Source organism: Trachurus trachurus, assembly GCF_905171665.1.
Source record: "Trachurus trachurus genome assembly, chromosome: 8".
Taxonomy (NCBI): domain Eukaryota; kingdom Metazoa; phylum Chordata; class Actinopteri; order Carangiformes; family Carangidae; genus Trachurus; species Trachurus trachurus.
This window is the reverse complement of record NC_139905.1, coordinates 5,896,588-5,911,166: the sequence shown is the minus strand read 5'-3', so window position 1 is coordinate 5,911,166 and position 14,579 is coordinate 5,896,588. Positions and strand designations below refer to the sequence as shown.

The 14,579-nt window shown below is 42.0% G+C and overlaps 1 protein-coding gene across 4 annotated transcripts; it reads left to right on the top strand.

Moving 5' to 3' along the window:
• Positions 1-238: 238 nt before the first annotated feature.
• On the top strand, positions 239-14,138 carry strada (STE20 related adaptor alpha). 4 transcript variants are annotated; one of them, XM_083976803.1, is made up of 13 exons: positions 239-385; positions 1,415-1,478; positions 1,816-1,873; positions 5,251-5,279; positions 7,749-7,851; positions 9,138-9,259; positions 9,562-9,670; positions 9,777-9,900; positions 10,626-10,797; positions 11,508-11,612; positions 11,708-11,961; positions 13,019-13,061; positions 13,149-14,138. In XM_083976803.1, exons 2-13 carry the CDS (start codon positions 1,467-1,469, stop codon positions 13,302-13,304), a joined length of 1,287 nt encoding a protein of 428 aa, XP_083832929.1. In that variant the 5' UTR covers positions 239-385; positions 1,415-1,466; the 3' UTR covers positions 13,305-14,138. The 4 variants fall into 4 exon arrangements, with proteins under 4 accessions (XP_083832929.1, XP_083832930.1, XP_083832931.1 ...); XM_083976804.1 differs by lacking the exons at positions 1,816-1,873; positions 5,251-5,279; XM_083976805.1 differs by lacking the exons at positions 1,415-1,478; positions 1,816-1,873; positions 5,251-5,279 and having other exon boundaries at positions 260-385.
• Positions 14,139-14,579: the final 441 nt, after the last annotated feature.

Sequence of the window (14,579 nt, the reverse complement as noted above, 5' to 3'; positions counted from 1 at the left end):
TTTTCTTTATTTTTATTTTTATTATTTAAAGAAAATATTATTTAAAAAAGACAAATGGACAGACATTTCAAGACATGATAAAGGTATAAATGAAACATGATACAAAGACAAAAATGGTCAAATTAATTAAATACATAATATACAATACGGTATATAAGTAATATGGGAATGATAAAAAATAAAAAAAAATAAAAATAATAATAATACCGCGCAAAGTTTCTCTCCCTTCCGTGGGTGACGTCATCCGTGCGCGACGCGACGGTTCTGCCAAGAGAAAGCAGCGAGCTGTCAAAAACATTCCGCTGGGGAGGATGGGCAGCTAAATAAGTGGTCCTAAAATACTGTAATACCGCAACCGGGAACTAATGCGCTATACCTCATATTGGTAAGTTATTAATGCATTGAAATAACGCAGTTTCTTGGTGAAAAATAAGTCATGGTAGCTGTTTTAGCTAACGGTAAATTACCGATGCTAAACCTGCGCCTCCATCATGGCAATGGCCGAAACGCAAAACCTCCTATCTGATATACTGTATATATGCATCTATCTTGCAGACAGACTGAATGAGAGTATCCTTCTCTGTTCTCATCATCCAAGGTGAAATCCGCAATCCAGAAAATCCTGCAGAAAGGAGGTTTTGCGTGTCGGCCATGCAGCAACATGAGCTCAGCTTGAGACGAATCTACTTTTTGCAGTTTATTGAAGTGATGTGATGGTTTTCTCTCTTCTGTCTATTCAAACTCCTTCGTGCCCATCGGCTTCAAGTCAGAAAATGTTTTTTGCACAATTGTTATTGTTCGGTTTCAACCCCAAAGTCAGCATGAAAGACGAAGTCAGCATTAAAGCAGCACTAATTATTATCTGGCTGCTAGACTGCACTTTGTTGACGAGGTTTAGTCATCATAATAATTTGTGTGTATGGTTTGAATGAGGCGAGGCAGCTTGATATGTTTGGTGATGTGCCAAACCATAATTACTTTCATTTGATACCACTCGTTGTTATTCTATAATCTTAATATTATTATAATTGTTGGTATTAATAATTAATTTGCTATGACTCAGTTTATTGTTAGTATTCTGTCAGAAATTACTCAAGTATAGGTTCGATAGTCAAAGTTAACACCCACTTTAAAAACTACAAAGGTATTGAGATTTTTTACAGGCAAACAAAGCAAGAAGATGAAATTCATGATAGAAAAAAAAACACAATTTAGGACCTTCCTACATTCAATTTCAATTTTTTATATATATATTTGTCAGACGCACATAAATTAAAAGTAAAGTGATGAATACTGGAGAGTTATGGGCTATGAATAACTGTGCCGTATTGTTAGATACTAATTGAACCATCACCAGGAGTCCTAGCGGGACACATCTTCTTTTTTTCACAGTTTATTTCGCATTTCTTCACAGATATCCCTCGACTGTGTTTTCAGCATCATATGTAACACACTCAAGAGGATCCATGTCTTTTCTTGTAAGTGTTTGCCGAGCACATCTTATTTTAGAAACAGGCTTTCAGGGCCAGTTTCCCAGAGGAGGATTAAAAATCTAATCCAAGGCCCAGAATTAAATCGATGCTCATGCTCATATGTTTTTAATTGATGCTTGGAGTTTATGCTTTTGGTCAAGGAGAAATAATCCTTAATCCCTTTAATCTGTTAGTTAACTGTCAGTAAAAGTTAGTTAAATTCATACTGACAAGTTCATATTTTTGTGTTTCTATGAAAACTTTCCTTATTCTTCCTTTGCATTTTCTCTCCTTTTTTTTCCTTCTCCATGTCTTTTATTAACCCCCTCTGTGTGTCTGTCAGCGTTGGGTATCTGAGAAATTGAGTGTGGAGAGCCTGCGGGATTTGGAGTTGTTTGGAGGTGAGGTTCAAGGCAACTCGTGAGCCGCTGCTGCTGCTGCTGCTTACACACACTGAGACAGAGCAACAACATTCAGCTTTGCTCGGACTGAGTAGTCGCTTTGCTCTGCTTCTAGACGTCAGCCCTGAACTACAACCAGTCAGTCAGTCAGTCAGTCTTCTGTTCCCTGTCTTCAGTGCTACTGCCTCATTGTTTCTGTTTATTTTATCAGGAGGCACAACTTGTTAATTAACGTCTTGTGTGAGAGCTTGTTACGTACAAAAAACGTCTGCGCCTTTTAATTTGATGCTTCTTCTTGTTTTCCTAAGTCCAGTGTGTTTATCTTGTCTGTCACAGGATTGTGTCTAACTTGTTTTTGGCTCTTTAATATTTTAATTTGCCTTAAGTTACACCCTTTAAATCTGATTTCTCCCTGTGGTGGAGATTATTGTTGTGGTTAAACAAATAATTTGTTTCAATCAGGCAGTTGGTTGTGATTTTAAACAGAACTTTCTGCTCATGGAAACCTGGTTTTTAGCTGAAGAACTGGTGCATACATGTTATATATATATATATATACCAGAGGTTGCGCTAGACTTTTTCGTCGCCGGTCATTTTGACTGACGGGGTCATAAAAATTCCGTCATAATCTATTTTTACCGGTCACTTTAATTTTTTTTAAATGATAATAATGCCATATTCAATAGCATTCAATTTTAATTCATGTATAATTCATATCAAGTCCAAACAAATTGAACAGAGAATGCTCCGGAGCAGAGTCTGCGTCAGAGCACATCTAACCTTGGGTCATCAGTGAATGCGGGGGTCACTTTCTGCCACTCAACATCTAAATACAACGTAAATACCTGATGATGACATCAGTTTTCTGTCAACAATCAACATGCTAACCCATGTGTTATACCAAAACATCCAAAGGAGCACGTTTTCACATAGACATCGCATAGTGCACTGGCGTTAGCTCTCTCTCTCTCTCTCTCTCTCTCTCTCTCTCTCTCTCTCTCTCTCTGCCTCTCATCTCTCTTTTACGCACGCACGCACGCAGCCATTGCGCATCACTGAAACAACTGAAGCTATAGACCACACAGCCAGATGCAGCACAAATTCAGACAGGACAAGACCCACTCAGCTTTACGTGTTATAAACAATACCACGGCGGGCAAAATACATTAAAAGAAGGCTTAACGTTACCTTTAGAAGAGTTGTGCGCGGCGAGTGTGTGAAACGGTGATGTCCTGCCCCCACCGCTCTACCTGTACCGAGACACACCGCTGTGTAGCTACAGCTACGTAACTTAACAGCTGACTACTGTCGGTCCCTCGGACACTGCAGCTAAATCTCGCCCGTTAAATCATTATCGACCGTCATATTTGCACTGACACGACTCCCAGTCAACATTTAATCCACTTGAAGGAGTTTGAATACTGCGGGGAAGCTTTCTGTCTTCTTCTCTGTTGTTGGTGTTTGTGTGGCAGCACTAACAGCGCCACACACGCTCCACACAGGCCTGGGGTATGTACTACAGCGTTTTCTACTGACCGCACCAGCCAGCTGTGAGGTTTTCTTTTTTAATCTAATTCTCACGTAGTTACTTTGTGACATTGTATATGTTTTATATCGTTATCCACCGCTCCATGTATTGATTATCCGCCGGCTTCATTGTAAACAAATGCACATGGCCAGACGGCCATGGGTGTGAATTGCAATCTGTCAAAATGACGGATGGCCTCAAAATTTTTCCGTCACCGTTTTAAAAAAACGGTCAATGACGGAAAATATCCGGTTAACGCGACCCCTGATATATACTATATGAGCTGAATAACAAAGAGCATATGTGTGTTTTTCTCAGTTCTCAGTTCAAGAAGAATCCATTACATGTGCACTCACACTAATATGACCTATTTTATAAATAATAAAATAAAGTAAACTCTACAGGATAAGAGGAAGAAATGCAATCTAGTCCCTTTACTAAGTCCTCTTTATTTTTAGCAACTGAAAGCGAGAGAGAACTTTTTCGTTTAGTGCACGGAGCCTTTGTTAGTTCCTCATGCAGAAGTTCTCGTGGTTATTTGTGATTTGTTATGAGGGCGTTAACTGGTTTTGCAGGATTCACAGCTTATTGAATTCCTAACGAGCACTAAAGCGCGTCTGAAGTTCAGGTCAGGTTGTAATTCAGTCGATTAAAGAAACACGTATAGCGTTATCAGCTGGATGCATGACCCCCCCCCCCCCCACACACACACACACACACACACATTTTATCTCACTTCTACCCAACTGACACATTTCATCAGTTATATGATTATATGCAGTGAAATGTGCAGAGGAGAACACGCAGCCCAGACCAGCAGCCTCGCTTTCATCTGCAGTAATTAAGTCGTATAGAATTTCTAGTGAATAAATGTTTGCAGTTGTTTCAGGCTGAATTCTGCTGCTGTGTGATGTGGAGAACCGGTCTGCAGGCGGCTCGGGGTAGATCTACACTCTTGACATAGCGAACATTAATTTGGGACTAATTTTATGGGCTATATTTTTTTTAGAGAGGCAAATAAATAATTATGTCGGCCGTTTTACAGACAAATACATTTTCCTGAAATCATACTCATTAGAAATAGGCCTCAAGGTGCTTTTATGACCCATCTAGTTGTTTAAATGGGCTGTTTGAGCTTGTGTTTGTAGATTTGTCTCCAAAATGTCTCTTTATTTATTACTGGTGGTGGATTTGTCCTGTTTTTACGTGAAGACTGTATAAGAGCTGTAGTGTATGTGACAGTTTGTGAGTTGCAGTTGACGCCTTCGTCTTTGAGTTAGTTCATTCATGGCTGTGCTTTGGTTATTGTTTTTGGATCATTTAAATATTCTCGAGTGGATTTTGTGTTTTATTTTTATTTTGTATTATTTGCACACTTTGTCTCATTTTCATTTCCGTGCTGGCTGCTCACCGCTCAGTGTTGCATGTTTGTCTCGGTGTATCGTCTCTGTTGCTCTCATTGCCTTTCATAATATTTAGAAAGAACCTGCTGAGTTTAGCTCAGAGTATTATTAGCCTGTGTTTTTTTTTATCATTTGCTCTGATGGGAACATTTCTAATTAAGATTTTTATGCAGATCTAAACAGAATTCATTTATTCGCAGCCTCAGTTTTAATCATGTTCCCACAAGATCTGATGACAACGCTCTGTTTTGATGAACGCTGCAAAAAAAAAAATCCTGTTAGTGACGGTGGAAAGCAGACAGAGGTCGCAGCATGCATCAGTCTGCTTCCTAGTGCAAGAGCTGCTCTAAACACAGATCCTTCTCTTCTGTGTGTGTGTGTATGTGTGTGTTTACATGTGTGTGTGTACATGTCTCTGTGTCATTGATGTGGTTTTTCTACCCCAGAGCAAGCTCAGGGATTCTCTCACAGGAAAGTAAGTGTGGTACTCCTGTCACTGCATCATCATCATCATCATTATCACCATCATCTTCCTCTTCCTCCTCCCCCCATTCGGCCTTTGTGTGTGTGTGTGTGTGTGTGTGGCTGCGGCATGCATGTGTGTGCGTGTGTGTGTGCGATTATAGATCTAGTTGAATCCACCAACGCCCGAGGCTTTGCTGCACATGTCCTCCTCATGCATGAGTGTGTTGGGTTGGAGTTGGACGCTGTTCACCACCACCACCGCTTCTGTTAGAGAGAGAGGAAGAGGAAGGTCACTCCTCCTCCTCTCTCCACCACTGGTCCTGTCTGAGTTGATGATGATGACACGTCGTGCTCTGATTGGTCGGCTGCGTGGAGTTTGTTTTGGTGACTTTTTTTCAGTTGCTTCACTTTTGAGTCTGAGAGGACACCGTGCCGTGCCGTGAGGTTTCTGTGTGTTTGCGTCTGTGCTGGTTTTGCTGCAGCGTCACAGCGGCTGTGTGATGGCTGATGGGGGGGGCGGCTTTGGCAATGCACGGTGACCCCCCCTCTCCTCCTTCCCTCCTCCCTTCCCTTTTAACCCTCCTGTTGTCCTCCTGGGTCAAGGAAGGACGGACAAAGGGAAGGAAGGAAGGGAAAAACGAAGGAAAGATAGAAGGAGGGAGGGAACAGATTGGATCAATTGGGTCAAAAAGGAAGGAAGAAGTAAGGGCGAAGGGAAGGAAGGAAGGACAAAGGGAAAGATGGGAGGAAAGAAGGAAGGGGAAAAGGAAGGAAAGATAGAAGGAGGGAGGGGACAGATTGGGTTAATTGGGTCAGGAAGGAAGGAAGGGAGGGAGGGAACAAATTCGTTCAAGGAAGGAAGAAGAAGGAAGGAAGGAAGGAAGGAAGGAAGGAAGGAAAGAAAGAAAGATGGAGGGAGGGAACAGATTCATTCAAGGAAGGAAAAAGTGGGGAAAGAAGGAAGGGAAAAGGGAAGGAAAGAAAGATGGAGGTATAGGGAACAGATGGTCAGTTGGATCAAAAGAGGAAGGAAGAAGTAAGGACAAAGAGAAGGAAGGAAGGAAGGAAGGAAAGAAAGAAAGAAGGGAACAGATTGGGTCAATTTGACCCAGAAGGACAACAGGAGGGTTAATCTGATCACACTGGAGATGTGTGTGTGTGCCACTTGTGATCAGATCAATACTCACATGGCCGTGCAGGTTGACTTGTCGCTGCAGACGCTGATCAGAGCGGGTGAGGATGTTTTCAGGTGTGTGTGTGTCTCAACAACAATTAAACTCAACCGAGGAGCTAATTCTGACTCTTTTTATGTCTCCGCTCGCTGCTCTGGTCACCATGGAAACAACACAAGTCCTCATGCAGCTCGCCCCTCATTTGCCTCCTCACAGCTTGTTGCTGTTGCTGCTGCTGCTGCTGCTGCTGCTGCTGCAGTCCGTCCATCTCCATCATGATGTCAATGTTAAACTGATGGAGCTCAGGAGTCCTCACTGCCACTGGCTTCCTCCTAAATACATCCTGTAACAATATGGAGGACATTTTTTTTCTTCAATCTGTTTCTTTTTCACTCTCCTAACCTGCTATCAGTTTGTTTATTCTAGTTTTTGTCATGTATGTTTTGTAATCTTTTACAAATACGAATGACTTTATTAATCGCCAAAGGGAAATTAATTTGTCTGTCAGCTCATCTACCGTTTGCAGAATTAAAAAGCCTGATTGGCTGTAGGTAAAAAGGATCTTCTATATCTTTTAGTGCACATAGAGAATGCAGAGTGGTGCAGCTGGCTACAACCAAAGCGCAAACATATTTGTGACCAGTTTTTAGAGGTTTTTTTAAGCCTCCATCCAGTAGGACGGTGAGGAGAGACTGTGGGAATGACATGCAGTAAAGATTTGTCTAGGTTGGGGTTTGAGAAGGCGATCACTGCTTCAGGCGATGCTAACATGGGATGTACTCTAACCACTCAACCACAAAGTTTTTAACTTTTTAATAATTTTTATATATATATATATATATTACTCTGTTTTTGAACATTTAAAAACATTACCTATGTTTTTCTATTCCCATCTTTTCAGCCACTTTGTGCTGTTTTTCAAATGATTTGTCGACGCACTTGCAGAACCACACTTTGTGGAGCTGCATTGATTAAATCAACGGTATGTCCTCAGAGAGAACCCACATATCTGCTTCACAGTTTTACAAACAGATCCATATAACTGTCCCATTTTAAAAATAATATACCGTATTTTAATTTCTGGAGTACAGACTTTCAATTCTTTGCTGTGATGGTTTGAGTAACTAATATCTTCGAATTTCAGTTTGTTTTTGTCTCTTTGTGATGAGTGTGAAAGGTCACGCTAACGCACCTTGATAACACACTGCTGATCTATGTCGCACACAAGTCCAAACACACACGTCTGTAGACACACACTGTTAATATCTGATCTTAACCTGCTCCTGTTTCCTCTCCTCCTCCTCCAGGCCCATGAGGACAGTCAGGAGAGTCTGACCTCGCTCCCTCGTCGGGACACCATGGGCAGCTTCCTCCCCGACAGCGGCTCCTACGAGCTGCTCACACCCATCGGTACCTCACCACTATTTGTTTCTAGACTGACGAGTTTGATTATTTTAGTTTATAGTTTATAATATGACAGAGTATTAGAGCCACATGGAGAAAAACATTTTTTCACAGACTTTGAGAAAAAAGTCATAGTTTTATGAGAATAAAGTCATAATATTACAAGAAGAAAGTGCCACTTTTAGGAGAAAAAGTTGTAAATTTACGAGAAAAAAGCTGTAATTGTACCAGTAAGAGGATATAATAGGCTGTTCTACTTAAAGTGGAAGTAGGTCTAAACAAAACAGGCCAGAGTGCAAAACACAATAGATGCATTTTCTTGCATATTCTTTTCAAAGTCCTGATACTGATGACAATGTGGTGCTGATGAGCCAAAAGATGAACGATCTCCTTGTTTGTTATAATATTAAGAGAATAAAGTCATAATATTCTAACCTGTTATTTTAGAGGAAAGGTGTTAAAATGAGGCCGTGGAGCATTTCGTAAAGTTGTACGTCAGTATAGGTTTCACAAACAAGGAGATAGTTAATCTTTTGGCTCATCAGCACCACATTGTCATCAGTATCTTGTAGGACTTTGAAAAGAATGTGCAAGAAAATGCATCTATTGTGTGTTGCACTCTGGCCTGTTTTGTTTAGACCTACTTCCATTTTAAAGGTGTACAGAAATGGCCGTTTGTCCTGTTTGTCGCGCCGAGTTGTCACGAGCTGCAACACGAGTTTACCCGAGTGAGGAGAACGAATTTGATTGGTCGTTATCGAGCGGGCGGGATATTCAAAGCTTGGGGTGAGCCCGAGCTCCATGTGTGTGTGCGTGTCTCAGACGTTGAATGACGGATTACGGATCCAATATCAGTGGCTGATGAATCGTGTACAGGCTGACGTATAATCCGTGCGCCTGCATTATCCAATGCGAAAAAAAAAATACACACTTTCATCCCGGATTTACTCAAAAATAGAATTTTGCACAAAGTTTGGCCTACAACGTCTGAAAGATGAGTTATCACATTAATTTTATCACCCAAAGTGGGCTCAAATTCAATTTTCTTTTCTGTACACCTTTAAGTAGAGCAGCCTATTGTATCATCTTACTGGTACAATTACAGCTTTATTCTTGTGAATTTATCACTTTTTCTCCTAAAACTGGCACTAAAGTCTCGTAATATTATGACTTTATTCCCATAAAACTATGACTTTATTCTTAAAGTCTGTGAAAAATGTTTTTATTCGATGTGGCTCTAATACTCCGCTGTATTATATGTATTATTCTTTTTTTTATGGTGTGTGTTTCAGGCCGAGGTTTAGACGACTTGATGACGGTGAACCTGGGTCGGTACAGACCAACGGGGGAACACGTGGCCATCCGACGGATCGACCTGGAGTCGTGCACCAACGACATGGTCACCTACCTGCAGGTCTGCTCTGCTTCTGTTACTGAATCAAACAACTCCCCATCTCTTTCATCTCACTGCTTCATTTGGAAACCTTACGTAACCCACAGTGTGTGTGTGTGTGTGTGTGTGTGTGTGTGTGTGTGTGTGTGTGTGTGTGTGTGTGTGTGTGTGTGTGTGTGTGTGTGTGTGTGTGTGTGTGTGTGTGTGTGTGTGTGTGCGCTCTAATTAAGTTCCCCGTGCCAGATTAGATCCAGAATCATCTCCTCTGCCTGTCGTCGTCTTCACATAATCAGCTGTCATTTCCTCTCCTCCTCTCGTCTCAGGGTGAACTCCACGTGTCCAAGCTGTTCCACCACCACAGTATTCTGCCCTACAAGAGCGTCTTCATAGCTGGAAACGAGCTGTGGGTCATCACCCCCTTCATGGCTTATGGTGAGGAACCGTGGCCTTAAACTGTCGCTGTGTCTTTTAAGTGTATGAATGAACAGTTGACGAGCACCTTCCTCATCACGATGATCTGTGTCTGGTCGTTTTTCAGGGTCGGCCAGAGATCTGATCTGCTCTTACTTCACTGACGGGATGAGCGAGCTGACCATCGCCTACATTTTACTGGGCATGCTGAAAGCTCTGCAGTACATCCACCACATGGGATACGTGCACCGGTAAGACACACCACAGAGACCGGCGTCAGTACGGTGGCCCTGAGGGTTCAATGCACCGCAAATTGTGCCTGATTGTCTCTCTTTTTTCTTTTTTTTCCATTCATACTTTTTGTATTGTTTCCTTTTAAAGCAATAACAAATCAGTCTGATATCATGACAAAAGATTACATAAAAATATTATGGAATAGATATTCAACACATGGGTGTAAAAAAGCAAAAGCAGATAAACCAGGTATAGGAGAAATAAAATAAGAACAATGTAATAATAAAAGATGATCAGATAATTAAAATTGATTTGATTGAAGTTTATTTTTATATATATATGTATATATATATATATATATATATATATATGTATGTGTATATATATATATATATATATATATATTAAAAACAAAGACGATAAGACAAAACATTTTACATGAGATATAGAAATTCATATTCGAAAAGGAGTGAGAAGAAGTTAAACTTATAGACTCTCACCCCCTCTCCCTAAATAATGAATACCTACCTAAACCTAATGTAATGTCTAATGTTACAAAAGATGATATAAGTTACACATACACCTAACACAGAATGTATACATACATAAATAAAAGTGGAATGAGTTAGAAAATATATGCATATATACACATAATATAGTAATAATAGACATTAGAAGATAAAAACTCAAAAGATCCATACGGCCTGATTGTGTCTTGACTGTGTGTGTGTTTTGTGTGCAGGAGTGTGAAGGCCAGCCACGTGCTGATCTCAGGGGACGGACAGGTCTGCATGTCGGGTCTGAGGAGCATCTTCAGCCTGATCCGTCACGGCCAGAGAGCCAAGGTGGTTCACGACTTCCCTCAGTACAGCGTCAAGGTGCTGCCCTGGCTCAGCCCCGAGGTGCTGCAACAGGTGACTGCTTTACCCACACGGGATTCTCCATGTAAAAGCAAAGAGCAGCATTATTAATATAACTTTATTTATTATCATTTTGTAGTGAAGAACAAAGAAAAAGGCTCATGCACATCCAGAGTGTAGTGAAGCCACATCAGTAGCCACTTTTAAAAACAGATTAAAAATGTCATCTTTTTCAACAGCAAGTTGAGTTGTGTGTGTGCATGTACAAGTTTAGGTGTGTGTGTGTGTGATGAAGATAGCATACATATGATTGTTAACTTGCACTTTCTGATTGATTTCTAATTGATTTTATGATTGTTTTTATTGTAAGTATATTCTATACCTGTTGTACAGCACATTGATTCTGCCTGATTGTGCATGAAATGGGCTTTTTAAATGAAGTTGAATTGAATTGAATCTTATAACCAGGCAACACACAGAGGTTCAAACAGACATGAAGCTCTAACCTGAACAGAAACAAAAAGAAAGCCTTTGTTCATCATAAAAGGCGACATTGTCACTCATCATCTTTCTCTCTCGACCATCTGGTTCTTTGCAGTTTGCATATTGTGTCCACACACAAAATGGTCAGATGCCACATTGTTTCCTGCTGTTATTAATCAAAAACAAAAGGAAATAGGATAGAAAATAAACATAAGCAACAAAAAAGGGTCTTAGTGAAACAGGAAGTCATGGTTCATGTCGTATGTGATTGTGTTTCTCAGAACCTGGAGGGCTACGACTCCCGGTCAGACATCTACAGCCTCGGCATCACGGCCTGCGAACTGGCCAACGGACACGTCCCCTTCAAAGACATGCCGGCTACACAGGTGATGGGGGGGACGATCATAGATATAAAAATAAACTGTACATTAATAAATATAAAGTAAAAAACCATCCGTACTAAATCTGCTCCTTTGCACAGATGCTGCTGGAGAAGCTGAACGGGACGGTGCCGTGTCTGCTGGACACCACCACCATCCCCCCCGACGAGCTGTCCATGAAGCCGTCCCGCTCCGGGGCCGACTCCGGGATCTGCGAGGGTCCGGGAGCCGGAGGGGCCCGACACTCCAACGGAGAGCCGTCGCAGTCGTCGGGGGGTCACCCCTACAACCGGACCTTCTCCCCACACTTCCACGCCTTCGTCGAGCTGTGTCTGCAGCGAGACCCCGAGAAGAGGTCGGTGTTTTCCTCCTCCACCACGTCACGCATATTTTACTGCTTTTTGCCTACCATCGTGTCAGTTGTTTTTAATATATATACTTAATTGCAAAGCTTCTTTCATCGCCTTCACATGCACAATCAATCTTTCCAATCGCTTTGCATCTTTGTGCATTTTTTTCAAACGTAAACAGTACTACCCAAATTAGGGTCTCTAAGAGAGAAAGAAAAATAAATATTATACAATAAACTAAATAAAAGATAAATAAATAAATTGAATAACTAAATAACTATGGGTAAATGAAAAGGGAAGTGGCCATTGTGTCAGTTTTGAACACCTACAGTAGTTCTGCACGATTTTCAGCTCCAAAAACTCCACTTTGTGAAACTCGTTTACCTTTGATTGTTAAATACAAACCGGTCGGCTTTACAAACATGACCACCTACGAGGTTCGAGTCTGACCTACGGTTTTCATCTTCCTTGGGAAAGGAAAACTGTTGCGATTCTCCGTATAGATGTCAGTTGGGGGCGGGCGTCGTTGGTGTGTCCTTATTGGACGGTGAAACCTGACTTCAGATTTTGCGCAAATCTCGCGGAGATCTCGTTACCGAGTGTTCAGAAAGACTGGAAACCGTGTGAAATCTAATGTGGATTACGGCAGGACAGCTATAGCTCATGTTGGGCAACTTTGCAAAGGTTCAGCATGGACATACAATACAATACAATACAATACAATAAATCTTTATTGTCCACCATGGTGGAAAATCGCCTTCGGCTCACTTTAAAAAGAAACAGATTTCATTAAAAACAGTTAAAAACACAATTCAATGAAAGAAAAAATCACAGTTGAGAGCAGTTGAATGTTTTAAGTGTTGGTGCGTTACTGTGTTGAGGAGGCAGCCCAGGTAGCATTAGGGATGGAGCCAATGGGACTCTAGCATCTTCTACATATAACATCATAACATTGTCAGGATGTTCTAAAATATGGAACAACATAATATGTCTCCTTTAATATTTAATAAAACACGCTGTAAAAGAAGGATGCTCATTGTTTTTCTTCTTGTTTCCCCTCAGACCTTCTGCCACCACCCTCATAGGTCACCCCTTCTTCAAACAGGTGTGTAAAACATCAGATATTGTTGCCACAGTCGATCACGAACTGTTTTCTCAGCCTGTTTTTTTTTTTTACCTCCCCGTCCCTCAGATCAAGCGTCATCCCTCGGAGGCGCTGCCCGAGCTGCTGCGGCCCGTGTCGCCCATCACCAGCTACGACGGCTCGCGGCCTCAGGACTCTCCCTCCGGCCTGGCCAGTCTGGAGTCGGGGCTGAGCCACCTGGACGTGGACGACTGGGACTTCTGACAGTGGAGCACCGAGCGAGGAAACGAGGGGAGACGCGTGTAGGACCACGACTAATGGGGAGACCCTCTGAGGAGAGACGACACGTCTGCTTTTTGTAATGGTTCCCTTTGTAAATAACACAACTTTGTCTGAAACTGAAACGGAAGTCGTTGTTCTCGGTCAGAGGTTAAAAAGCCAGCAGCCATCTTGCCTCTTTTTTCGATGTCTCTCCTGCACGCTTTCGGTCTCTAGATATGCACAGACTTTTTGCACTGCACTGATGGCCTGTTTCTCCTAAACAAACACACACACACACACATACATATACAACACAATAAGCCCCTCCCCCCTGGAGCCAAAACTCAGCATCACTCCTCTCGGTTCATGGATGTAGATGTAGCCCAAACCTTCACATCAGTGGGGAAGCTGCTACTGAATATTCAGAGGGGATTCTCTACCTCTTGTTGGAACATGGCCGCCACCGCCGCCCAATGTGGCCCATCTGCTCAGCGAGACCACCGTGAAGGGCGTGCGCACACACACACACACACACAGACGGGCCCTCCACACCAGATGGAGGGCGTCAACTTCATCCTGAGGGTCAACAAAACAAACAAACAGACAAACAGCGTGTACATGCATCTCTTCGCTCTCTGCCTGCGTTACCGTGTGAACCACATCATCATCATCTCATGCTTCACATGTCACTTTTGCTGCACAGAGGTTAAAGGGATAGTTCCAACATTTTGGCAAATTCGCCCATCGCAATAAATAATCCCTGTAGTTTTAGGAGTAGGTTCATGACCGTTAATTATCGGTGCATGTTGTTTTTTAGATCGGTGGAGCAGAGACGTGAGCTCTTCTGCACGGCACTTTTCCTCACCAAACTCATCAAATACACAATCCGACAACTCCAAAACCCTCTGGTGGACAAGTTGTGACCTGCACATTCACCACGTTATGAAATAATCATGTAACATTACGAGACAGAGTTGTTTCCGAGGCAAATGCAGCCGGAACTACATTTCAGACACGGCTGCTGGGCGGAGTGATTTCAAAATCGCAAGTAGTTCCGAGTATTTGCTTATGTCATAATGTTATATAATTATAGATGATTATCTCATAGTGTGGTGAATGTGCAGGTCACAACTCGTCCACCAGAGCGTTTTGGAGTTGTTGGATTGTGTTTTTAGTTTGATGAAGGCAACGTAGAAATACCATGAGCCTCCGTTGCGTTAGCTGAGCAGCTCACGTCCCTGCACCGCTGATCTAAAAACAGCTTGCACCAACAATTAA